A 27,608-nucleotide genomic window follows, 5' to 3' on the forward strand; every position below is an offset into this window, starting at 1 on the left:
TCCTGGAAAGTTATTTGCTGATGTATGTCCCCGTTCACAAATTCTGTTCCAGGCTGGGAGTATGGAATTACTGTTCCTCCTGACAATAAGCCCAAGGCCTGGGTTGCAGCAGAGAAAATGTATCACACTCATAGACGGCGAAGGCTGGTCCGAAAACGCAAGAAAGACTTGACACAGACACCTTCAAGTACTGCAAGGGTGAGTGGAGAATGGATGGCAGCTGGGCTGGGGGCTCTGCCTTTCAGAGCACCAAGTTTCAGTTAAGGAGGCCACTTCTGAAAATCAAGGCCTGATTCTGTGGGGGTTCTCAAAGTGCACCTAACCCCCACCCCCCAGCCACCGCATCATCCCCTGGGAATTTGTTGGATGTGCCCTCACCCTCATCCTACTGACTTAGAACCTCTGGAGTGGGGGCCAGCCAGCTGGATTTAAGCAAGTCCTCCTGGTGATGCCAAGGCAGGCTAAATAGGTAGTAACAGACACTGCCATTGTCCTGGCAGCAAAATATAGTAGTGGCAATAGATCACGACTTAGGACAAGATGCCAAAGGATTCCAATCCTAACTACTTCCTTTCTCATCTGCAAAATGGGAATGCTATTTTTATATTCATGTAACTAGGTTGTTGTGTGACTTGCAATGGAATAATCAATGAAGCAGGATTATAATACTCAGAACCATCACAAGGAGTAATGTATTTTATGTGCCTTCTATGAGTGCTAGTTATGGCATATCCCTCACCCACAGTCTGCAAGACCTGGCTTTCCATAGACAATGCACACAGAGATTACATAGACTTGCTCTAAGACAAGCATCGTGGCATGGAGCTGTCCTCTGAACACAGGTTAGACTAAGTTGGAAGAGGAAAATCTCTCTGTTGCCCTAAGGCCTAATTCTAGTAGGTGTTTCAATGTTATTTTTTATTCAGTGGAGCTGTTATCTTTGTATCTTCTTCACTAGCTCAGGAGCTTGTTCCCAACAGTAAGTAGAATGAAGGAGCTGGTGAATGAATGAGATCTAGGCTATCAAGGTATCCTGGATGGAGTAAGTAAGAAGTTTCTGAAGTGCTTGACTTTCTTCTTCCACATAAGAAGACCAGCATGATGGGAAAAGGCCCCAGTCAGAAGACCTAGGACTGGCACATTTCTATCACACAAGACTTTATTCCTATTCCCCAACCTTCCTCATTCCTGGCTATGTGAAATTTCACTGTCACTGTTAGCACTATTATGGGGTCAGTTATAAGATTATGATTAGGGGTTGGGGATGTGGCTCATTGGTAGAACACTTGCCTAACATGCATGAGGCCCTGGGTTTAATTCACAGCACTGAAAAAAAAAGTACTAACTTGGATCTTTTGTTTATTTGAGTAAAAAGTCAAAGTTGTAAGCTATTTAAGTAAAATCTCAGCCAGTAAAAGGTTAGTTTAATGGTAAGAAGAATTCCAAATGTATTGCTTCCTCAGCCTTTAACATCATCTCGGTCACACAGTAGGCACAGAAGGAATAGAATAAACTACTGAAAGTTGAGATCCTTTACATAGAAATAATATCAAAGCACAAAAGTACTATGCTTGTTAGTTATGACAGAAGCAATATACTCTGATCTGCCATTTAAATTATTAGCTATATGGCAACACTTAGCTTAGGCAAGGCATTTAAACCTTGAAAGAGGGGGGTCATCAATGTTTTTCCAAACTGTATCACAATAGCAATGCTCTTATGAACTGATGGAGTGAGACAGCAGAAGGCAATCTGCAAAATAATCTGCTTGCTTTGCCCCACCCCCTGTCTGCATGGGAGATCCCTCCTGGGGACACGCCCACAGTACACTCCATCTCTCTGCTCTGTAATTACCCACTTCACTTCTGTTTCCCACAGCCTGACAGCTCTGCAAAGGCAGAGATTCAGTCTGTTGTTTTGGGATTTTGGTTGTTTTTGTTTGTTTGTTTGTTTTTTGTTGTTGTTGTTGTTTTTTTTTTTTTTGCCAGTCCTAGGGCTTGAACTCAGAGCCTGGCCACTGTTCCTGAGTTTCTTTTGCTCAAGGCTGGCACTCTACCACTTGAGCCATAGCACTGCTTCCAGCCTTTTCTGTTTATGTGGTGCTGAGGAATCCAACCCAGGGCTTCATGCATGCTAGGCAAGCACTCTACCACTAAGCCACATTCTCAGCCCCTCCAGTCTGTTTTGTTTGTTTGTTTGTTTTTTATTCTGCCATTAGGGCTTGAATTCAGGGCCTCACGCTCTCACTTACCTTTTTCTGGTTCACTACCACTTGAGCCATACCTCCGTTTCTGGCTTTTTGGAAGCTAATTGGAGATAAGAGTCTCACTTAAATTCCTGCCTGGGCTAACTTCAAACCAGGATCCTCAGATCTCAGTCTCCCAAGTAGCTAGGATTACAGGTGTGAACCACCAGCTCTCAGCTTCTGTTTTCTTTGCTTTGTCCTTAGCTTCTAGTATCAACAAAGCATATTTTTATTACTATCTATTGGTTGACTCACCCAGTGATTTGTGTTATCAGTACAAGGAATATTATTATTATCATGAAAAGTTTTACTTTTGATGTGGCTCCCACCTGTAATCCTAGCTACTCAGGAGGTTGAGATTTGAGATTGCAGTTGGAAACCAGACCCAACAGGACAGTCCTTGAGACTTTTATCTCCAACTAATCACCCAAAATGCTAGAAATGGAGCCTGTGGCTCAAGTGGTAGAGCACCAGCCTCGAGCAAAAAGTTCAGGGACACTACAGATGAAAGGATCAAAAACAAAAAGTGGTACCTGTACACAATGAAATACTACATAGCGATTAGAAATGATAAAAATAATGGCATTCACAGGGAAATGGTCAGATCTTGAACACATAATGTTGAGCAAGACAAGCCTAGAACACAGAGAACAAAGGCGCGTGGTCTCCCTGATATGTGGTTGTTGGGGGAGGGGGGCGGGCGGTGGGGAAGAACTGTAGAGTTCATGTCTATAAAATGACAAACTTCTTTTCAAATGGTATTTCCACGTGTTTTGGTCAGCAACTTTACAGTATGCCTCTAAAACCCAACAATTACTAAATAAACATAAAAAGGTCTAGGATAGACCTATCAGAGGATCATAATAGCTCAACACCTATGTACATGTGATTATATAAGATAAGGCTAAGAAAAATGAACTCCAAGAGATGGAAACAGAAGGATTTTTATTGTTGTCATTATGTTTAATGTACTAGGTGAATTTCTTTTGGCATATCCCTTGTGGTCACTGTATATGATTTTGGTACACTGGATCTTGTATATATGCTTATCTGAACTAGGGAAGGGAAAGAAAAATGAAGGAGGATGTAACAAGTAAGACAAGAAAGGTACTCACTACCTTCTTATGTAACTGTACCCCCTCTGTACATCGCTTGTCAATAAAATTTAATAAAAAAAGTTTAGGGACAGTGCCAGGCCTTGAGGTCAAGCCTTAGTTCAAGCATGTGCACACATGCATACACATACACACACACACGTTTTCCTTCTATTTTAGGCTATCGAAGAATACGAAGACCGGGAGGGCTGGGAGTATGCTTCTTTCATTGGCTGGAAGTTTCACTGGAGGCAGCGTAGTTCAGACGCCTTTCGCCGGAGACGCTGGAGGAGGAAAATGGCGCCTTCAGAAACCCATGGTGCCGCTGCCATCTTCAAACTCGAAGGTGCTCTTGTAAGTAATCAGAAGCCAAAGAACAAATCACGGTGTTATAAAGAAAACATCTGAATATTTGATGCAAATATCGCCAACCCCATAAAGGTTCCTGTACCTCCAGTGCTCTAAGACTGTTAATTGTGGAGGGAAAGCCACATGTCCCCACATGTCCTCGGTGTTCAATAGTTCCTGTAGAATAAACATGCCAGCAACATCACTGCCTCTAAGAAATACTACTACCAGCACACTTGTTACCCCAGGATTCTCAACATATATCTGTTCTTTCAGGTAACACATTAACCAAGATCCCAAACGTAGGTTCCTTGGAAATTGTAACTATTCAACTAACAAAACAAAACAAAAACAAATAAACTATACAGTGGCAATGGGGAAGAAAGCAGAAGGGTGGCTCACAAAAGGAAAAGACAAGTATTGGTTGAGATACAATTTCCCGGCTAGCATTAACCATGACCCTCCAGATTTCAGCCTCTCAAGTAGCTAGGGTGATAGGCATGCACCACCTGACTTCTTCCCTTCCTTGGAATCCTCTGCTTCTTGGGGGTGGGGGTAGAGGTAGGCGGAGTTCTGAGTTTGAACCAGGTGCCCACTCTTAGCTTTTTCAAAAGCTCAAGGCTGGTGTTCTACCCCCTTGAGAAACACCTCCATTTCTAGCCTGTTGCTAGTTAATTGGAGATAGGAGTCCTGTGGACTTTCCTGCCTGGACTGACTTCAAACCAGGATCCTCAGATCTCAGCTTCTTGAGTAGGTAGGCTTTAATACTTTATGTCTTATCCTGCACATTTTTTTTCTGTTCAGAATGTTTATTTTTGTTAGCTGAGGTTAAAAATGGTTTTTCAATGTTTCTAACATTCAAAAGTGTAAGACTCAATATTAAGAATTTATAACAAAAATGGTCCTGCAGTCTTATCTGACATTTGTGTAATAACATACACACTATACAGTGGCATCTATCTTTAAATCAAGGGTAGTCTTCCAATCAGACATGAAACTGGCAGAAGGAACAATGTCATTTTCATTCTCCCACTTCACACAAAGTGAGAATTTTTTTCCTTATTAATGTTTGACAATTCTTCTCTACAAAACTTTATATTTTATAACCTTTTCTTGAAATATAAGAAAGATCTCCTGAGTTATATATGCAGCTTATACCTTCTTTAAAAAAGTTACTTTTTTAAATATCACAAACTAATTATCATAATATGTGACTCTTCTATTCACATAATTGTATAAGCAATATTCAAGTATATTTGTGCTTTCTATGTTTACATTACTTTAGGACCTAGTTTTAGCTTTCAATTAGACTATCTACAAAGATTTTCCACAAATTTAATAAATGGAGATAAAATAATCAGAAAATATAAACTGTTATTATAACTTTTTATCTTTCAGTTTTTGCATTTCCTATCAACCATATAATTTCCTGTTCTTTAGGGATGGTGATAGATAATCTTTATCGAATCAGCACTGTTGCGCTCTCAGCCTGGGAGAGCAGTCAACTATGGCAGGGTCTTTGAACACAGTCTTCACTCTGTCTTATCCTTGGTAGATTTTTTTTTTTTAACCTGGACTTGAAGGAGAAGGATTGGCTTTGACAGTGGCTTTTGTTTTCCAGCCAAGTGGCTTCGAGTCACTTGCTGTCTTGAACCTTATGTATGTTGAGAAATAGAATGATTGCATGATAAAACCTCTCTCTCTCTTTTTTTTTTTTTTTTTTACTGTTGAACATTTATTGAGCTTTAACAATGTGATAAGTGCCACCCAAAACATTTGACACAGTACCTGCCCGGTAGGCTTACAATCTAATCTAAGGACATGAACTATTTTTCAATGTTGCTGTGAATCTGCTGTTGGTGAGAATGAGGTATAATTGCACCGGTCAGTGCGTTAGTGCACGAGACAGGCCGCAAAATTGCTGGCTTTCCTACACAAGGAGGCAGTGGGCACAACTGCTCAGTCCTTACTCTGAAAGCACAGCTGGTGCCTTTTCCAAATCGGATAAATTCTGCAATGTGTACTAGTGTCTATAAAGTCACCAAACCCACATTTCTGAGAAAATAGGGTTTAAACCTGGCTTCTAGCCCAGAAGAAATAGCTATATATTCAGAAAAAGGCATTCAAAATAGGCCCTAAGGGAAAACAGTGACAGGAGCAAAGAGCTCCAGTGTGAAGTTCTTGGAGTATCCCAGCAGCAGCGCCTTGGGGTGGCCCCCGAGTGCTCTTTGTTCACGGTCCTTTTGTCCTTGTGGCCCAGAGTTCCGAGTGTATTTTCTGGGTTGTGTGGGCATCTGCCCGGGGAGGTGTCAGAGGGTGGGGCACTCTCAGCCTTGCAGTGACCATGCAGATAATTCACTTGTTGATCCTTGGCAGACAACACAGTAATTTACTTTCTTTCTCCAGAGAATAGCAAGCACGAACCAGAAGTATGCAGACTATATAGGTGATTTATAAAACCACAGCCCATTAATCCATCTGCCATGTATACAAATTCATACACACAATGTTTATAAGAGCTGGCCCTTCCCTCCTCAGGTGGTCGGGTGCTTGTGCACAGTTATCTGCTGACCACTCAGCAGGATAAAAACCTCTCTTAAAAGTTATCACATCATTTGCTTTATTTGTGTGTGGTTGTAGTCTCTTGACTAGTTTATGTGTAGCCCATGATACCTTGTTTCTCTCCCTCCTCCTTCAGGGCGCTGATACCAGTGAAGATGGAGATGAGAGGAGCAAGGAGAAACAGAAGCACACCGCCACCACTGTGTTTGGGGCAAACACACCCATTGTGTCTTGTAACTTTGACAGTAAGTTGCCAGTGAATCTGGGAAGTCTGCTTCTGGGATGTTTATTGCAAGGAAACTCTTTGAATCATCAAATGAAATAGAATCTTCATCTGAACATGACTTTCAATTTCTTCACTTTTTAAAAAACATGGTTTTAAAAATTACATTGTATTTGGGTGGTTAAATCACTGATTTTAAATACAGTCTGTCTGATACACACTTATACTATCAACTAAGCCCCCTTCCCAGATTATCATTTTAATTATGAGAAAAAGGCTACTAATTTGAGAACTGGAGATATATAGCTCAGTGGTAGGGTATTTGCCTAGCATGCATGAGGCCCTAGTTTCAATCTCTAGTACCACACAAGAGTAATAATAATAAAATAAGAAAACCATGGTTGATTTTAATGAAAGCCTTCAGGAATTTTGGAACAAGGTAGATCTACTCTGTGCTATGACGATAATAGAAAACAGGTACATTGGATCTTAATATGTGCTAGGCACTGTATATTAATGTAACTTGAACTCCAAAACAACCCTGGCAAGGAGGTGCTCTTATTGTCTCCATTTTACAGACGCTGAAACTATGAACAGGAGGATTATATAGTCTGTCCAGGTTCTTACCATTTATGAGCACTAGAGATGGGATTTGAATTCAAACAGTCAGCATCCCAGAATCTGTATATTTAGTCACAATGCTCTGTGATCTCAAATTATGTGTTTGGGTGTCTGGAGTGGTGGTAGTGGTGGTAGTGGTGTGTGTGTGTGCATATGTGCGTGTGCACTTGTATAAGAAAGAGGAATATGATATTTTAAATGTCAAACTCTTAACAAATAATTGTATTCATGGTCTAGTGCTACAGTAATCTAGACAGCTCTGTCTATGACTGTTGGAGGCCCAGTTTTGTTTTAAAGATTTGTGGTGACAAGCAGTACCCTAATCTAAGTAGTTTATAACAGGGCTGATGTTCTCCTGATTGACACATTTGCACTGGAATTTAGAGTATTTGTATTATGTTATGTTATTGTTATATTATCTGGATATGTAATTGGTTTTGAGACAAGGTTTTGCTATGTAGCCCAGGCTGGCCTTAAACTTTAAAATCTCCTTCCTTAACCTCCCAAGTACTAGAATTTGAGGTATGCACTACCACATACAGAAGATAGTACTTTAAAGAGTATAGTAATCTTCCCTTATCGACGGAAGGTCTATTTGAGGGCCCTCAGTAAATACACAACACACTACCCTTTTCCTTATACATACACATCCATAATCAAGTTTATAAATTGGATGCAGTAACAGGTTAACAATAGTAACCAATAATACTATAGAACAATGGTAGAAATGTACTGTAATAAAATTGATAGTATCATTACTTTTGCATTTGGGGCAATGCTTAAAGGACTAATTAACACAAGCACTGCACATCACAGCCCATCAGTTGGTCTGATCACTGGGTCTAATGGGTGGGTAACATACACAACAAGGCCACATTACAAATGGATGATTACATCTGACTATTCCAGAAAGATAGGGGCTTGCAATGCTATATTCCTAGTGTGTAACCTCCATCTTATTCTTTTTTAGGAGTCTACATCTACCATCTGCGCTGCTATATCTACCAAGCCAGAAACCTGATGGCTTTGGACAAAGATAGTTTTTCAGGTAAAGAAAAATAAACCCCTGTGATTCTATCATGCCATAGACCAGCTTGAGTCTACTCTTCATCAAGTAGAACCCTTTTTATACTGAGACTAGTTTGATATACTTGAAGAATATGACTTAGCCATTAGGTAAAGAATTATTGCCTAATCTACACACTGGGGCTGGGTGCTGAGATACCCAGCAGGTATGTTACCCTTTAACTACTAATAATGGACTAATATAAAAGTAATCACCAAAAAGAGCAACTTCTGTTTTCCATTTGCACACATAGCTATATTTCAATCTTGGACCCGAGAGTGCACTTAGTGAATTAAGAGCCTTTACCTCTTTTTTGTGTAGTTCTATAAAGGCGACAAAATATGACACATTCCCCCATCAGCCTGTAGCACCAGAGTTTGTGCTGTTGTCTGTGGAATCATATGTATAGTTCAGGGACCACCTGGGGTGTTGGGGACTTTCTGCTTTGGGAGCTGTCTTCCAGCAGAGAAATTTTTCTGACACAAATTCGTGCTCACACCTATTCTAAAGTTGTTTTCCCAGCATAAATATGAACCAGTATTTTTGAACACAAATGAGACCAGATCCAAAGTTGGTTCTCTATAGACTAGAATAAATAACCAATCTCTAAAATGCATTTGAGAGGCATTTTCAAATACTCCCCACCAGGGGGCACTCTATCACCAAAAGTCAAAGAATGCTTCTAAAATTCTTGACTAAAGTTACATAAAACTCTCAGTGTATTTCTTGCAGTTTGACATGTAAGATTTCACATTAGTATAAAAGCCAAGATAATGAAATCTTCCCACAGTGCTAAAAAAAAAAACCCTAAGCATCCCATTGGCATATACACGAGTTTCAGGTTATACATCATTACTTCATTGTACCCTAGCAACTACAAGAAGGTTTGGTATTGTTTATTGGGTAGGAGAAGGTTGCTTCTTGGTACTAGATTACTTTCACTCTACTCATTAGTACACAGAAACAAAGTTTTCTGTTGTCACAAAGTGCAGACACGGTGAACTTTTTCACTCCTGAGACCTGGTATTCAATAAACACTTGCTGCATAAACAGGTTACCAGTGACAATAGAAACTAAGATGATAACTAGTATTTATCAGTGACTACCTAGATGGTAGGCTCTGTCTTAAGACTTTACATTTTGTTTAATATCCCATTCTCAACAAGGGGAAATAGATGTCATTTTCATTTCATGGAAGAGAGGACCCAAATTAAAAGATTAAATATTTTCCCCCGGGGTTATCCTACAGGGGTAGGAGGTAGGGCTGACCATAGGTATGTCTGACTGTATTCATAGTCTTTACTGTTGTTAATCATAACTGTGAAAGACTGTTCCAAAATTTACCTTGCTGGGGACATACTCCAGAGAAGAAATCCTTAGCACATATCAAGGGCTTCTAAAACTTAATGGTGCACCTGAAAAAATCAACATGCCCTCTACCCCTCCTACCTTCTCCTTCCCCAAAATCCAGGTAGGTGATGAGAGTCCATGGACATTGTATGCAGAGGACAAGAATGTGGGGAGAGGACTGGTCAGTTGGACTCATCATGGTGCCCCTCTTGTGTTGTTCTCTTTCTGTCCTTAGATCCATATGCTCATATCTCCTTCCTCCATCGAAGCAAAACCACAGAGATCATCCACTCAACCCTGAATCCCACATGGGACCAAACAATTATATTTGATGAAGTTGAGATCTATGGAGAACCCCAGACAGTTCTACAGAACCCACCCAAAGTTATCATTGAACTTTTTGACAACGACCAAGTGGTAGGTAATTTGGCATCTCTAAAGTGTCTTGGGAGTGCTGGAGATTTGGAGCGGAATTTGAGGGTGGATTCTTTCATGTCTCTAGGGCAAAGATGAGTTTTTAGGACGAAGCATTTGCTCTCCTTTGGTGAAACTAAACCCAGAAATGGACATCACTCCCAAACTTCTGTGGCACCCAGTCATGAATGGAGATAAGGCGTGTGGAGATGTCCTTGTGACTGCAGAGCTGATTCTAAGGGATAAGGTACCCTGCTGCCTTCTCATTGACGAATTCTTCTAGCTGCTTGCAATGATGAATAACTCGAGGTCCTCTTTGCATGACCACTCATGTTTATTTCACAGGATGGCTCCAACCTTCCCATTCTTCCTTCTCAAAGGGCACCCAATCTATACATGGTCCCCCAGGGGATCAGGCCTGTGGTTCAGCTCACCGCTATTGAGGTATGCTATGCTGTGTTTTATTTGATCAAGTCCAATGGATTTCATATAGAGAATATCACCAAAACTTTAGCCTATCTGTAGAAATACAAGACTTATAAGAATATCAAGAAGTGAATTCTAGCATCACTGTGGGAATCCCAAATCTCCTTCACTGAGAACAGCAGATTGCGGGGGGGGGGGGGGGGGGGCTGGGAACTTAGAGAACTGGAGAGGAGGAGGCCCAGAAGAGAGTGCCTGTGTGTACAGAGAGGGCCTGGGAGTGAGGCAGAAGTAGAGAGCAGGAAGGCAGTAACGCAGTGGTCATATGCTAAATAGCCAGGACCGGTACAGGTGACATTAACCAGGTAGCTTAATGGACCATATCTGCCTACTCTTGAGATTTCTGTCCAGATAAGCAGTTGTAACTCTGAAATTACCATTCTTCATATGTGTTGCTAGGAGTTCTCAAAGGTGGACATAAGTTGCTTTCAACAACAGCTCTCGGTTTTGAATGGGTGCGTGTCAGACCTGGCGTTAGGAAGTTTGTATTTAAAGTTATCACTTGCACTGATAATGCTGATTGTACCCAGATGTAGAGAGACTAAATGGATTAGAGTTCACCTTGCTGCTCCATGGCACAGCCAGGATTTCATTCCTACACTCAGCTGCCATGATTGTTTTGCTGCCCAAGCAGTAGGAAAAGGGTAAAAGCCCTTTCTCTGCTTGACCCTCAGGTTTCCTAGGAAAACCTTCACAGATGTTACAGGCAAATCTGCATCAATTCATTTTAAAGATTTACAAAGTGATTCACACAGACTTTTTCCTTCTAAGTAAGGTTTTTGCCATGTAGTTTTTCCTTCTGTTCTCTTTCATGTGTTTTTCTAGATTCTAGCTTGGGGCCTACGAAACATGAAGAACTACCAGATGGCTTCCATCACGTCCCCCAGTCTCGTTGTGGAGTGTGGCGGGGAAAGGGTGGAGTCTGTGGTCATCAAAAACCTGAAGAAGACACCCAACTTTCCAAGCTCCGTTCTCTTCATGAAAGTGGTACAGTACCCAACTCTGTAATAGCTTGTACGTGATGAGTAGCTGATTTTATGAGAGACATAAATAGATAAGTGTGTAGATGATAGATGATGATATAGATAGATAGACAGACAGACAGACACATAGACAGACCTTGTTTTATATCCAGCTTGCCACTGGTTTATCCCCCTTGGAATCTCACACTGTCATTTCTGAAAGCTTCCAACAAGTTCAGTGATAGAGAAGTATTTGTGCTTAATACTTGCTTCTCCAGTAACCTTTGCCCATTCAACTTTAGAGACCTTTGATCACCTTAGATCACTAAGAGCTAATATCAGCCCCAAGTTGTTCCTCTAACAAATGCATATAGAGCCCTGAGCTGCTCTTTTCACTCTGGTGTCTCTCTATCCCTCCTCTACCTTTACACTTCCTAGTCTAGAACCTAGCTTTGGTCAGCAAAGGTGAGGAAAGCCACTCACTGGATTCCAACTTCTATCCTGTGCAAGGGATAGATGTATATGTGAGTTGCAAGCAAGCCCCTAGGATAGCCCATGGTTCTTGAGTCAGGCCACGCCATAGGGGACATCAGATTGTAGGCACCGTGAAGGAAACATCAAACATCGACACAACTCCCATAGCTGAAAGGTTCACAGTTATTTCTCCACCATTTCTAAACTCAGCTCAAGGACTTAGCAAAGGGCACTGACTGTGAGCTAGCTATTATTTTACACAATTCACTTATGTAAATTCTCCAATCCTACTCTGACTGAGAGGGATGAGAGAATTCTAAAGTCATGTAGCTCATGGTGGCAGAACCAGGTTTTGATTCTACTCATCCCGGCTGAGAGCTGATATGCTTAAGTTCTGAGCCCCTGGAAGTCCCCAGGGCCATGCCTGGGGTTGAATCCTTGGGAGAATTTAATAACCAAGATATCTTTCTTGGGTGTTGTATATAGAAATGATATTCACCTTTGGAATTCCCTAGTTCTTACCTAAGGAAGAATTGTACATGCCTCCACTGGTGATCAAGGTGATCGACCACAGGCCATTCGGGCGGAAGCCTGTGGTTGGCCAGTGCACCATTGACCACCTGGACCGCTTTCGCTGTGACCCTTATGCAGGAAAGGAGGATATTGTGCCACAGCTGAAAGGTAAAAATGCCTGTCAATCTACTTGGGGTAGGGGGAAGGGCTTTTCCTGCAGGGCATGGCTTGATCTTTACAAACCTTCTAAGGGAATTAGTCATTGTCTAGATTCTGTAGAAGAGGAAATGTTTGATATACAATGGGCTAAGTAACTTTCCCAAGGAAACAGGTAACAAGTGCTGGAGTTGGCAGTCATCCTGGTCTAGTTTGGGGAGCCTGGTCACGGAAGAGGTTAACCTCTGAAGTGTCCTACTCCTGGATGAACCTTAGGCATCTTCTGAGGAAATATTCAGTGTTTCCTGAGCTTGCCTCATTGCCTGTCAAGAAACAGCCTCAAAGTCCAAGACAGCTTTCCTGCATCAGTGATCAGGATGAAGTAATTCCCATCAACCTTCAGCAAGTAGCTGTTGACCATTCAGGGCATAGTATTCATTGATGGAAATATTTAGGAGGTTGATGGGAACAAGACAGCTTTGTTCTAAGAACACAATAGTCCAACAATGGTAAGGCACCAAATTACAGCTGAAGTAGAGTCCTTCTGTGTTATCCTAACTACTGAGGAGGCTGAGAACTGAGGACTGAGGTTTAAAGCCAGCTTAGGCAGACAAATGCCAAGAGACTCATGTCTCCAATTAACCAGGAAAAGAAAAACAAAAACAAAAACCCAGAAGGGTGGAGGTATGGTTTAACTGGTAGAAGACCGGCCTTAAGTGAAAAAGCTAATAGAGAAGTTCAAGCCTTAGTTTAAGACTCAATAATGATACATATGCACACACACACACACACACACACACACACACAAACACACAGACTCAATAATGATACATATGCACACACACACGCACGCACATGCACACACACAGTTTAGCAGTGAAAACAAAAACAAACAAGAAAATGAATAGTGTAACGCAGTGTGATAAATATTTCCATGTTGGATTACAAGGAACCACCCTCTTCCCCAATGAGCATTGGAGGAAGATATTTTTACCTCGAATTATATGGAGCCTGTAATCCTACCTCATTAATGCATAACATCAATGTCAGGATATGATTTGAAGTGTATTTTGTTATTATCCATAGAGAGAGAGATTAAATGACTTGCCTTAGGTCATATAATTAACATGTAAATGATAGAACAGGACCATAATGCTTACCTTGGGTTTCTGATATAAACAATGATAAATGGTACAGTAGTTTGCTATTACCTACCCAATAGTTACTTGTTCTTTTGCTTAGCATGTTTCTGTATTGTGTAAGAGGTTTGGGGCTTTAGTCACTTTAGTTCATAAGATCCCAGGACCCTTGGCTTCATGGGATTAAACCCCAGAGGACTGATACACCCTATTCTGCTATAATTGATGGCGTCAAGACCAAAACGCATCTTGTATTTAAGACTCTCATGAGGTTTAGCTTTGATTTCATGGGGCCTATGAAATTCATCTGCTATGTGAGTCTGAGTATGTAGTGATGTCCCTGTGTGGTAGTGTTCCATCACCCATGGAAAAATAGTTGAAAGAAATCAACTTGAAGGAAGAAATTATTTCTGGCTCATCAGTTTGTCAGTCTATCGTAGGCTGGTTCTATGTTTCTGGGCCTCTGGTGAGGTGTTAATATGATGGTAGAAGGAGTGATGGGGCAGAGCTGTTTACCTCACGGCAGCCAGGAAGTAGAGTAAGACAGGAAGCGACTGGGGCAAGGTGTACCCTTCTAAGACCTGCCCCAATTGACCCACTTTCATTATTCTACTGCTCCTCTTCCACCACTCTACCACTTCCCAACAGTCTATTCAGATTTTGAATCCTTCAGTGGATTAACCTATTAGGTCAGAGCCCCATTATCTAGTCATCTCTGGAGTCTCTCATCCAATCAAGTCAATAATCAGGATGAACCATCTCAGAGAAAGAGAAAAAATCATATTTGAAAGAAACTTTACATATATTCCTCAAAAAAAACCCATGCCAAACCTTTTGGGAGCTGATGATGCCTAAAATAGCAACATTTAAAAAAAATAACAATAAGTATTAATATAACTGCAAGAATTGTTTTACTTGAGATTACTAAATGAAAAAATATATTTTACCAGTGTTTTTCCTCCTGCTTTTATAAGACAAGGTTCTTTGGTCCAAACAGTTGACATATTCTTAGGAAATGATTTCAAAAATGCCCTTGGACCCCAGAATTGCCTGCATGCAGGCTGGCTGTGGTATATTTATTGATAGCTGGGTTTTAGCTAGATTCATAGTGGGGATCAGAGACAAAAAAGCCGAGTGGCAAGAGTTGAAAAAGAGGCAGTTTGGACAGAAAAAGGAGCTCCTTTGAAGTTGTAGACAAGGAGTATGTGGTTGTTGAAGAGATTAGGGCCATTAAAATGAAGCCAAGAACTTGAGAGAACCTGGCCGGACCCTCACTCCTGCAGGCTCAAGGTTATAACTCATCGAAAGACTCTGCTTTGAGAAGAGAGGTCTAGGTTAACCTGCCCACATAGGGCCACCGTGGGGAGTGTCCTCCACATTCAGCCCTCTAGGTGCTCAGAGACCATTGTCACCCTGGACGAGGAGGCTTGGCCACTGTTTAGACTGATGGCAGACTCTGACACTGTCTACATGATACTGGTTTTGCATAATGAAAGATGTAATCATGATAAGATCATGGAAACATCCACTCTGGTTTCAAAGGAAAGTGTGGAGACCAGGCACTGTGTCTCAGGATGCCAGAAGGTGTCCCTGCAGGGCGCTGTGTGGCACGTTGAAGGTGAAACTGGAGATGCAGTGGGGACTCCACATAGCTGAGATGGCAGGAATGTGCGATGTCTGCTGATGGAAGCTATAGGATGAAACCATGGCTAGCCCAAGAGTGAGGCTCTCTTGACTGAAACCAGGACCCACATCATGCTTTGGTTGGGTCCTCCCTTATGACACTCCTCTTTTTTGTAGTGGAAATACCCTGTGCCATTTTATCTTGAGAACATTTAATTTCTTTTTTGAGTTTCCAGGGCCTCACAGCTAAGCATTTGCCTTGAGTCTCAGAGGAGACTTTGGAATTAAATGTTTGAATGATGTTGGAACTGTTACCCAAAAAAAACCAAAAAACCAACCATGGGGACTGTTGGAGCTAGATTAAATGAATTTTTGCATTATAAGATGGCCATAAGCCTTTGGGGTCCAGGGATAGAATGCTAGGGTTTGGATATAAAGTATCCCCTCACAGGCTCCTGTACTGTGGGTTTGATCTCCAGCTGTGCTAGGTAGGGAGATTCTGGAAATTTTAGGAAGTGAGGCCTAAATGGAAGAAGTAGGTCACTGAGGTGTATCCTGGGGCTGTGTCTTGCCCCAAATTCCTCTCTATATCTGTGTCTCTTTATCCCTATGTCTCTCTGTCTCTGTCTGCTTTCTGGACACTGAAGAGGTGAGCAACCTTGCTCATCCATATCCTTTCTGTTATGATTTCTACCTTACCCTGGCCCACAAACAACAGAGCCAGCTGACCATGGACTGAAACCTCTGAAACGATGCACTGAGATAAACCCTTCCTTGGTTCAAAGAACAAATGATAGGCTCAGAGTCAAGGTGTTGGATGTTAGTTGGCTTAATATTAGAAGCCCCCAGAGTGACTTGCTCCCATCCCTTGGGCATGGTATGTATGAGGATGGTAAAGTGGCAAAGTGATAGAGAAGAGGGAACTTGCACACAGGGATGTTCATCTTAGGAGGATTTCTAGAGACTGCTTGTAGGCCTGAGGGTACCATGTGGACATGAAACTACCTAGCATAGCAACTAGAATGTCACAGATGCTCAACAACTATCTCCTCAGACCCCTGACACCCCTTGGAATGCTTCTCTGATAATTAACGATCATCTACTCTTCTCTGGGCTCTATGTATGTCACGCAGAGCCCATGGAGGTCACCCAGATCATTACATCCACTGACCATTGCTTATTTAACCTGAAGCCACAGACTGGCTTTGTCATAGCTTCAGTTTGCTTGTTATTAAATCTTGAAACTGGAGATGACAGTTACATACTCCAAAGGATTATTGAGAGATTAAATGAGATTATAGATTCGAAGTGGCACAGGGTAGCTTTTTTTCCCTTCCTGTGTGTGTTATATGTCAATTGCCTGGGTACATTGAGCAGAAAGTTCTTTTGGTTGGATGGAGTTAGTTCTGTCTGGGTTCTGGCTTTCCAGTGAATGCCTGACTGCTTAATGCTTTCTTCAGTAAAAGGAGTCTCCTCACTTCTGTCCTAGGCTAAGGCCTTGGCACTCATTAAGTTGAGTACTGGAGGGTCTAATTTGGGCCCCTGCTCTAACCCCAAAATCCTGAGTCACAGGCATCTGGGAAGAAGCTTTATCCATCTGCATAGACAGTTAGGACAAGGGCTAAACCTCAGACCTAAAATCTGAAACTTTCTGTCTTGATTGTTTTGTCCCCCTTCCCTTCCTACCTGTCTCTTCCCCTGACTTCCCCTCTTTAGCTCCCTTTCCTTATATTTCCTGTTTTAGGGGTTAATCACAAGGAAAAGAAGCTCCTTGAGATGTAAGTTCTTCATCTTCACCTCTACTCCTACAAAGACTCACTGACATAATTGATACAATTCCTTTGCAGTACTTCCTATGTATAGGCCCTGTGCTTTAAAAAAATGGGCCACATTGTTCCCTACAAAATGTCAAAAACCATATTATCCTTTGAGAAAGTGAGGGATGGTTGGGCTGTTTTCTAGGTTCAAGTATAATTATCTCCATTGAGAAAGTCTCACTCAGGAATAAACTCTACTGTTCACCCTGTGAACGAACTTGGAGTAGAATGCTTATTCAGAGTATTTATCTAAGTACCTTAGATGATGAAATTGTTTGTCTTGCAGCCTCCCTCATGTCTGCGCCCCCTTGCCGGGATGTCGTTATTGAAATAGAAGACACTAAACCATTACTGGCCTCCAAGGTAGGCTTTAGATCATTAGATATGGTCTGTTTTATCTACCAGATGTCTAAGCATTCAGTGAATGCAAACAACCATTCAAGGCTACTAAAACAATAATCATCGCACCCATTTATTGAGGATCCACAGAGACAAGGATCTGACTCTTGCCCTGGTCCACCATTTAGATCATGTATAAACAAACTAGTGACCTTCATGAAGTCTTCACTAATCAGTCACGTAGGCTACTGAAAATTGTTATGACCCACACTCGGACCCCACTCCTGTCTGCCAAGAGGGAGAGAGACCCAGACATTGGTAGATTTTCAAACCTCCCAAATGAGTCTGATAGTTGCGTGCAGGTCTGAGAGCCACTGCTGGAGATAGTCAGGTGCTTTCGTTTGCTAGGAACTGATGTTCCAGGGATAGATTGGCAGCATTGTAGCACTGAGAACAGAGTTATGTGAAACATGCCAGAGTTTTTTTCATGCCTGGAGTAGAAACATCATGATTCTTTTTTTTTTTTTTTTTTTTTTTTTTGCCAGTCCTGGGCCTTGGACTCAGGGGCTGAGCACTGTCCCTGGCTTCCTTTTGCTCAAGGCTAGCACTCTACCACTTGAGCCACAGCGCTACTTCTGGCCATTTTTCTGTATATGTGGTGCTGGGGAATCGAACCCAGGGCTTCATGTATACGAGGCAAGCACTCTTGCCACTAGGCCATATCCCCAGCCCAACATCATGATTCTTGTGTGTACATGCGCACGCACTCACACACATGTTAGTACAAGGATTTGAACTCAGGGCCTTGCGCTCTTGCTTGACTTTTTCACTCAAGGCCAGCATTCTACCACTTGGGCCATAGCTCCACTTCCTGCTTTTTTTCTTTTTTTTTGCTGGTTAATTGGAGAATTAATTAAAGTCTCACAGACTTTTCTGTCAAGGCTGACTTCGAACTTTGATCTTCATATTTCAGCCTTCTGAGTAGCTACAAATACAGGTGTGACCTGTCAACATCCAGCATTTAAACCCTACTGCTTAGTATACAGGACACCCCAAGTTTTTATTTTATTTTCCCTGTGGTTTAGCAAGTGGTAGAAATACTCAATTTGGACCCTGTTTTGTAACCATCTCAGCCACTTCTACAAAACAGAAGGAGAGAAAAAAAATCTCAACCCAGCAAAAAGAAAACACCAAATATCTTCCTATTTCTTTTGGCATTTATGATAGACCTTCACAGCATGCTTTAATGTGCAAACTGGCCAGAAAATGCACATGATTGTACTTTAATGTGTTATGTCCATAAACACTGCATTAAAAAAAACCAACTCCACTTTCTTCCTTCTACCTTAAACTCATTGACAACTGGACTGCGTTAAACGTGGTCTCCAGCCAGTACTGTGCAGCCAGCAGCCTGTTTGATCCCAGTATCTGGAAATTCTACGTGATCCCAGAGAACAGTATCAAATTTTCCATTCCACAGGAAGATAAAGCTATCTTCATTTTGCAAACAACCACAGTCTTATGGGAGATAATGTGTATACTACACTGAAGATTCTTTATGTACTACCTGAGAGGCAGAGACAAGAGAGGATTGTGGTGGGAGGCTAGCCCAAACAAAAAGTTAACAAGACCCTCCCTCAAAGAACAACCTGGCCAGTGGCAGGTCATGCCTGTCATCCCAGTGACACATGAGGCAGAGGTAGGAGGATTGTAGTCTGAGAACAGCCTGGGAAAAAAGCATGAGACTCGGGGGCTGGGGATATGGCCTAGTGGCAAGAGTGCCTGCCTCATATACATGAGGCCCTGGGTTCAATTCCCCAGCACCACATATACAGAAAATGGCCAGAAGTGGCGCTGTGGCTCAAGTGGCAGAGTGCTAGCCTTGAGCAAAAAGAAGCCAGGGACAGTGCTCAGGCCCTGAGTCCAAGGCCCAGGACTGGCCAAAAAAAAAAAGCATGAGACTCTATCAGAAGAAAAAAAAAAAAGGAATGACAGCAGAAAGGTCTGGAGGCATGGCTGAAGTGGTAGAGCACTTCAGTAATAAGTTCATTAGGACATGAGTTCAAACACCCATACTACCAAAATAATTTTTTTGTGTTGATCATAGGACTGGAACTCGGAGCCTGGGTACTCTCCCTGAGCTTTTTTACTCAATGCTAGTGCTCTACCACTTTGAGCCACAACACCACTTCAAGTTTTCTGGAGATGAATTGGAACTAAAAGTCTCATGGACTTTCCTACCTGGACTGGCTTTGAACTGTGATCCTCAGATCTCAGCCTCCTGAATAGCTAGGATTACAAGTGTGAGCCACCAGCGCCCAGCTAAAAAATAATTTTTTATGTAGCTTTTTGCAATCACCCTGGATAAAAGCAGTGTAAAATCCTCCACAATGTTCTGCCTTCAACTTTATCATATAACATTGCAATCATTTTTTAAAAAATTATTTTTTTTGATCAGTGGTAAGGCTTGAACTCAGGGCTGGGTGCTGTCGCTGAGCTCTTTTTCTCAAGGCTAGTGCTCTACCACTCTGAGCTACAGCACCATTTTCAGTTTTCTGGTGGTTAACGGAGATAAGAGTCCCACAGCCTTTCCTTCCCAGGCTGACTTCCAACCACAATCCTCAGATCTCAGCCTCCTGAGTAACTAGGACTACAGATATGAGACACTGATATGAGCACTGGCCCAGCTCTCTTCTTTTCTTTCTTTTTTTTTTTTTTTAAGATTTATTTCTTTAGTGGAGGTACTCAAGGCCTCACACTTATTAGGCAAATACACTACCATTTGAGTCATGCTCCACCCATTTTTAAGTTATTTTTCAGGTAGTGCCTTGCATTTATTGCTAGGACTGTCCTGAACTATGATTCTCTACTTAAGCATTCTGGGTAGATGGGATGACAAGCATGCACCCAGCATACCCAGCTTTTTCATGGAGATAGGATCTCACTAACTTTTTGCCCAGGCTAGCCTCAAACACATTCCTCTAGATCCCTGCATCCCAAGTAGCTGGAACTACAGGCATGAGCCACCATGTCCAGCTGTTAATTTTTATTGCATGCCTTCTGTGAGCTCAGTAGCACTAAGTACTATTAGGGAGCAAAGAGAAGAATAAGTCAATAATTAACACCAATATTTTCACTCCTTTCTTAACAAAAGTCAACAGATGACTAGGCTCCAACAAGACACTAGGAAAGGTCAGTTCTCACCATGGACATAACCTTGTAGTATAACAGCCTGGGGATGATAGTGCCAGCAGTTGCCACTGCATGACAAATAATTGTATCATCCCCCGTTGCGGTACGTTGTGTGGACAAGAAAGTCTTTTGAAGCCGGGCACTGGTGGCTTACACCTGTAATCCTAGCTACCAAGAAGCTGAAATCTGGTGATCGTGGTTCAAAGCCAGCCCAAGCAGGAAAGTCTTTGAGGCTCTGATCTCTAATTAGCCACAAGAAAACTGGAAGTGGCACTGTGGTTCAAAGTGGTAGAGCACTAGTCCTGGGCAAAAGGGCTCAGGGGCTGTGCCTGGGACCCTGAGTTCAAGCCCCATGACTAACAAATTAAAAAAAAAAATTAAAAAGAAAGGCTTGTTAGAATCTTCCCTGAAAACACAAATCCACCTGTTCATCACCATAGACATTGCACATCTCTGTAAAGCACGTGTTCAATGCTGGGCTGTGAGAAGCTTGCCATGTCCTGTATTACGTGTATGTGTCGCATTTCTGTAATATATGTTTATTACTAACTGGATAAGCAGAGGGTGGGTCATAACGTAAGGGTGCTATTGCTGGAGACTGGAGGCTATATCCCTTGAGGATAGAGTCATTCTCTGCAAACTGGTGCCATTCCCCTGTGAGATCTCCCACATGTGAATACTTAACAAATGAGTTTGGCACTATCACAAGAAAACTGAGAACTAAGTATCTGGGGCACACTGAACAAGTGCTAGCCAGATAACCAGAACATGGCTACACGGCTGTCTCAACAATTACCTTCCAATTCCAGTGCTTAAGCAGCATGTCAACTGCACTCAGCAAAATGGCTTCGCCAAGGACAGTGCATGTATGTATGATGAGAAAACGCATGGAGCTGCCTGGGACTGGGGAAGCTTGGGTTTAAGGACTCGGAATTCTGCTCTCAGATTCTTTCTATAAGGAGGTTTTGGAGTGAAAGGTGATCTTGAAACAAATGGGATTCCTGTCGGTCTAAGGAAGAATCTCCTATAGGTTTGGGTATTTTGACTCCCATTGCAAATTCATTAGTAATATAATAAAGCAAACCCTGTCCTTTGCTTCTGATCCTATTCTACATGAAACAATGTGAAAGGAGGCATAAACAAATTCACCCATCATTAAAGTTTAATAAACTTGTCCAGAGCAATGTTTTTTAAAATATGAACTCTTTAGCTGAGCTCTGGTGGCTCATGCCTGCAATCCTAGCTCCTTGGAAACTAAGATCCAAGGATGATGGTTTGAAGCCAGCCTGGGCAGAAAAATCTATGAAATTCTTATTTCCAACTAACTAGCAAAAATTTGGAAGCAGAGCTGTGTGTGGCTTAAGTGGCCTTGAACAAAGAAGCCAAATGGGAGTACAAGCCCCAGTATTGGCGTGCACACACACACACACACACACACACACACACACACACACACACACAATCTGAACTGTGCTGTCCTTTGAAAGAGTTTTATATAGCTGAAAATAGATGCGAGTAAGCAGTCTCCAAATACCTAAATTCAGAATCCAATGATCATGTAAAAATACTTTTCATTAAAAATAATACTAATTATTATCTCTCCAAAATCTCAATTCAACCATGATTGTTTAACCCTTAATCCTGCTTTGGAATGAATCTAATAGAAAGAATCTATACATCTTCCTGCCTTTCTGTCTCTGTTGGCAACTCTGTCATGACAAAAGTCAGTCTGGAAATACCAAGGGGCGCCTGACACAGGCCTGTGGGCCTCACATACAGCGGTGGCAGGAAATGCCATAGTGAGAAGTTGCTCTCACCTTGGAAGTGAACTTGAAGTCAGAATTTCAGGAAGGTGATCTAGGTCACATTTCCTCAACCTGCGCTGAAGGATAAGCTTGGCTAATGTCCTCGCAGATATCATGCAAAAACTCACGCCCAAGATCTTAGTACTCCTATTAGCTCCTGCTCGTCTCCTGAGATCAAGGGCAAATTCTCCACACAAAAATTCCAATGGAAAGATTTGGCCAGTGAGAAATTTGATATCTGCATATTAGAAGCATTTTTATGGATGAGCATTTGCTGAGTGCTAGAACAAAGGCATGGGTAAAAGCCCAGAAAACTTTCCCAGCTCATGATATTGCAGTCATTACATCCTTGAAGGGATGGGAATTAAGCAGGACATACTTGAGGAGCTAAGTGGAATGGGAGATTTGGGGTATGTGTTAGCAGACCACAGGTTATCCACCCCCACAGAAAACGGGGAGCAGGGAGTACCTCTAAGCCTTTCATTTGAGTCCTTTGTGTAGCTTTTCAGTATATCATGAGGAGAAATCAGTAAGGCATATTTCATGATGAGATCATTTTTGAGTATGGTAATCTGAATTGTGCACCAAATGTTAATATTTATTAATTCATGAACAATAATTTTTTCTCTTCCTCTTTCTCTTTAAACCTAATGTTCGTGGGGTCGTAAACCCAATATCCATGTGACTGGTTATGTGGTTTTCCCGGTTCCTGAACATACCAGCTGTCAGAAAAGGTAAGCACTATATGTTCTTGCTACATTTAAGAGTCATAGGGCCGGGGGTAGCTCAGAGTTAGTGTTTGCTTAGCACATGGTAAGCCTTTTGTTCCATCCTCAACATATCATTACGCAAAAATATATGTTCTTCCTATAATATATTGTGTCTATATACACATATGCCTACATATGTACACCCACATATACATGTACTTACGTACACAATCATATATACTTAAGTATGTCAATATATATGTCAACCCAGATAAGAAATAGCCTTTCTGTTTCTGTTTCTCCCCTTGCCTCATACTAAATAGGAGGCTGTATTGCAGATGACACATGTACTTTTGGCTATTTCCAAGGCAAGACTAAGATAAGCAATAAATGAGTCTGATGAAGAGCTACTTGTGTTATAAATCCAACTGTGGGCACAGTGGCACATACCTATAATCCCAGCACTTGGGAGGCAGAAACAGGAGGATCTCAAATTCACAGTCAGCCTAGGTCTATAGTGAGTATAAGACCAGCTTGAGTATGGAAATTTCAATTAGAAAATATTCCACAGGAGCCTCATATATGGTTCCTTATGAGATTCTGAGTGGCTTAGAATTTTCCAGGATGGTGTAGGGGGATCTGGTCTAAATGAACCACATGCCTCTCTAGTTCTGTTCCACATTTGAAATGTCTCCAGGCTCTCTCTTTCTCTTTTACTCTCTCTCTCTCTCTCTTTCAAAGAATGATTTTATTTGATCTCCAATCAACTCTGTGATGCAGATAGTCATAGATGCAGATAGCCATATTTTTTATCTCATCCAGTAGAAGAAGAAATCGATGCTCAGAGTTGTTGAACAACTTGCCCACACCAGTGTGGTTTATAACATAAGAGTATGACTTAGAACATAGGATGTTTTTCCAACTCTTAACAAAATGAGCTTCATATTATAATCCTTTGCTACCTAAAAAAATAAGGAAATGAAATAATAGAGAATACATATTGGAGATTTTATTTTAATGTATTTGTGGGTGCAAATGTCAACCAGCAGAATGAAACAAACTATCAGATGGAAGAAGACCTCCTAGCTAGTCATGGACATTGAAGCATCACACGCTTACTGGCTGGAGAGCATTGCTCCTCCTCCAGCTTATGAGCAGGATTTTTGTTCAGGGGGCACATGAACTATGGTGCATGCTCTCACTTATGAAAAAGCCTGAATGATCTTCTACATAACATAGGAATTTTTCTTTCAGAAATTGGGAAGTCATGTCATTAATAAAGACTTTTCTATTGTGATGTGTCTCTAGGAGGAAGAAATTGTGGACTGGTGGAGTAAATTTTATGCTTCCTCAGGGGAACATGAAAAATGTGGACAATATATTCAGAAAGGCTACTCCAAACTCAAGGTACCCAGACCTATGCTGCTTTGGGTAGAGAAATGAGAATCTCTTAAGACGGGCCCCAGTATGCACACAACCCTGGGTTTGATCCCAGCACTAAAAAAGAAACAAAACTCTAAAAGACTAAAAAGGGGAGGAGCCAGGTGTAGCTTTGGCCTCAAAGAGTCCTCTTGCAGCAACAGAGTTCCCGGGCTTGAGGACAGCTGTTGAGTTATGGTTGCATGATTGCCACTTTGGGGCTTGCGGGCATCTGGCAGAGAACTGAAAATGGGTTTGGTTCCACACTAATTAGACAAATGATTATCCAGTTTGATGCAGGGAGAACCAGAAGTCATAGTGCTCTGTGCTAAACACCACAAGAATTCAACATGCTCCCTTCTTTCCTCAGAAGAGGGACAGGTTTTGCTAGCTGAAGAATTGATTCGGCCACATGTGTGCAGATAAAATCACAACCCTGGGCACGCGTGTCCCCGAGGACAAGCGGTGGCATTAGTTAGGCAGGACCAGCTGTCCCTGCCCTTCTATTACCATTCTGATTTTTCCATTTGGCCTGCATTGTACTCAAGTAAAATCAAATGCTAAATGATCAGAGCAATGCCTAGGAGAAAAAAATGTAAATGAGTAATATCTAGTCATTAAAACAAATTTCCCATCATAGTGGAAAACCCTGCATCTCTTTTAGTAACATAGGATCCTAATGTAGCTTTAAAAACACTAATATGAGCTATGTGCCAGTAGGGCACACCTGTAATCCTAGCTACTCAGGCTGAGAACTGAGGATCGCAGTTCAAAGCCAGACTGATTAGGAAAGCCTATGATATTCTTATCTCCAATTAATTACTATAAAAGCCAGAAGTAGGGCGGTAGCTCAAGTGGTAGAGTGTTACCCTTGAGTACAAAAGATCAGAGATAGCACCCAGGCCCTAAGTTAGAACCCCAAGACAAACAAGCAAACATCCAATAGCAGGTAAAGAATCACTTGATTTAGAGAAATGGTCTGGACTATAATAAGTCTTCTACCAGTTTCTCTCCCTCACCCTTCTCATCCCTTCCTCCCTTTCCTCTCTCTTTCTTCTTCTTCCTCTAGCTTTTTATTCAGGTATAATTTGCATGCAATAAAGTGATCCAGTCAATACATTTTGATATGCATCTACATAAACTACCCCCACAGCAAGACAAAGAACATTTCCATAACCACAGAAAATTTCTTTGTGCCCCTTTCCAGAAAATTCTCTTCAAGTTTCATCCCTGCCAGAGGCCACTAAACTGTTATTTGTCACCATAGATTGGTTTTTGCCTGCTTTATACTTTCTATAAATGGACTCACAGTTTTCATTGTGTGTGTTACTTCTTTCTCATTCTGCTTTTGAAACTCACCATGTTCTAATGTGTATCACTAGTTCATCTCTTGATTGCTGAGTTGCACCTGTTCCACAATTTATTTACCCAGCTCTCCTAAGGATGAGCTACTACAGACATTTTTTTTAATCAAAATGCAATTTCTGGGTTCTAGAAACTAGCAGGCATTTTTTTCTAAGTGGCTGAATCATCCTATACCCCCACTAACAATGTAAGAGTTCTGGTTTTTTCCATTCACATCCTTGTGCCCATTTGGTCAGTCCTGATTTCAGACTCCTGCAATCTAAGGAGACATTCAGAATTGTTTGTTTGTTTTTTTCAGATATATGACTGTGAACTTGAGGATGTAATAGACTTTGAGGGCCTGACAGACTTCTCAGATACTTTCAAGTTGTACCGAGGCAAGTCAGAAGAAAATGAAGATCCTTCTGTGGTGGGAGAATTCAAAGTGAGTAAGATGTGTATTCATCTGGATTCAAATCCACTTCTGTTCTTTTTTTTTTTTGAGCTTGCCTGGATATCACAATCATCCTGCCACAAAACATCCAAATGCTGAAACTATAAATGTGCATTATCACAGCTAGAAACTCTTTTCTTTTTTAATTAAATTAATTAATTTATTGTCAAAGTGATGTACAGAGGGGTTACAGTTTCATACGTAAGGCAGTGAGTATATTTCTTATCCAACTTGTTACCTCCTCCCTTATTTTTTCCCCACATTCTCACCTCCTGAATGCCCCCTCCCCATGAGTTGTACAGTTGGATTACAGAATATAGTTTTGTAAGTGTTGCTGTTGCATTGGTTCATCTTTTATCCTTTGTCTCTCCATTTTGACGTTCCCCTTCCCTTCCCTAGTTCCAATAATTGTATATACAATAGCTAGGGTAGAATAAAGGGAAAGCAACCTCTGGGGCAGGGCCATGTCCTCCTGCCCTGCACCAGGAGAAGCGAGTGCAGAGCACTGGAGCACTGAAGGCTGTTTCTCAGCGTCTCTTCCTCTCTGCCTGATCATGCTTGCATCCTGAACCCTCCAGATTCAAATCTCCCCAAACCTGTTCTTGCTCCATCCCACTGCCCTCCTGACTGTCAGCAGAACCATGCAACAACGACCCAGTGCATTGTCTTGTCCAGCCACTCCATCCTCCCTGGAACCAAATGCCATCCTGTGTCTTGATGGCTTAGAACCATCACTTAGGTTTCCACTGAATCAAGTCTCAACTTCTCCCAAAGACAGAGCTGACCCTTCACAAGCTGGGTGTCCCTTGTGTCACCTCTCTCTCAGACACCCCACCCTCCTGTCCCAAACACACCCGTTCTCTCACAGCTTGGATCCTTAGGACAGGCTCCGCTTCCTACCCTAGAAGCCCTCCCTTCCATCCCTGTGCTAAGTCCTACTTATCCGCTAAGCCCCAGCTCAGATGTCACAGTGGCAAGAGTTCCTTGGTTGCTTTAGGGAGCATGACTCCCTTTGGGCACCCATGGGTGTGGGCTCACCTGGCTGTGAAAGCGCCTTCCACATGGCATAGGTTTGTATGGCTGCCTCTCCCTCCAACCACATTTGGCAAAGCCATGGCAGATATACTGTCTCTTCCTAATCCTTTGCCAATAGCCAACGTGGCTAATGGATCAGGGGATTAGACTTAAGCATGGCCTCAAATCCTTCCTACTCCAGCCTCCCACCAGCAATCAATCAATCAACAAGGACACAGGG

At 41.9% G+C, this 27,608-nt stretch overlaps 1 protein-coding gene across 5 annotated transcripts in view; it reads left to right on the plus strand.

Annotated features, from left to right (window-relative positions):
- Window positions 1-27,608, plus strand: part of Myof (myoferlin) — a 137,240-nt gene that overhangs the window by 83,828 nt on the left and 25,804 nt on the right. For 2 of the 5 annotated variants that reach the window (XM_048338680.1, XM_048338681.1), the window contains 14 exons: window positions 53-198; window positions 3,520-3,693; window positions 6,386-6,494; window positions 8,064-8,141; window positions 9,745-9,926; window positions 10,012-10,170; window positions 10,269-10,367; window positions 11,232-11,393; window positions 12,358-12,523; window positions 17,377-17,453; window positions 21,431-21,487; window positions 23,149-23,160; window positions 24,445-24,543; window positions 26,219-26,344. In XM_048338680.1, coding sequence (XP_048194637.1) covers window positions 53-198; window positions 3,520-3,693; window positions 6,386-6,494; window positions 8,064-8,141; window positions 9,745-9,926; window positions 10,012-10,170; window positions 10,269-10,367; window positions 11,232-11,393; window positions 12,358-12,523; window positions 17,377-17,453; window positions 21,431-21,487; window positions 23,149-23,160; window positions 24,445-24,543; window positions 26,219-26,344 — 1,646 coding nt within the window. The remainder of the gene's footprint in view (window positions 1-52; window positions 199-3,519; window positions 3,694-6,385; window positions 6,495-8,063; window positions 8,142-9,744; window positions 9,927-10,011; window positions 10,171-10,268; window positions 10,368-11,231; window positions 11,394-12,357; window positions 12,524-17,376; window positions 17,454-21,430; window positions 21,488-23,148; window positions 23,161-24,444; window positions 24,544-26,218; window positions 26,345-27,608) is intronic. The other 3 variants (XM_048338684.1, XM_048338682.1, XM_048338683.1) reach the window with 2 other exon arrangements.

The sequence above is a fragment of the Perognathus longimembris genome, chromosome 2 (genome assembly GCF_023159225.1).
Source record: "Perognathus longimembris pacificus isolate PPM17 chromosome 2, ASM2315922v1, whole genome shotgun sequence".
Taxonomy (NCBI): domain Eukaryota; kingdom Metazoa; phylum Chordata; class Mammalia; order Rodentia; family Heteromyidae; genus Perognathus; species Perognathus longimembris.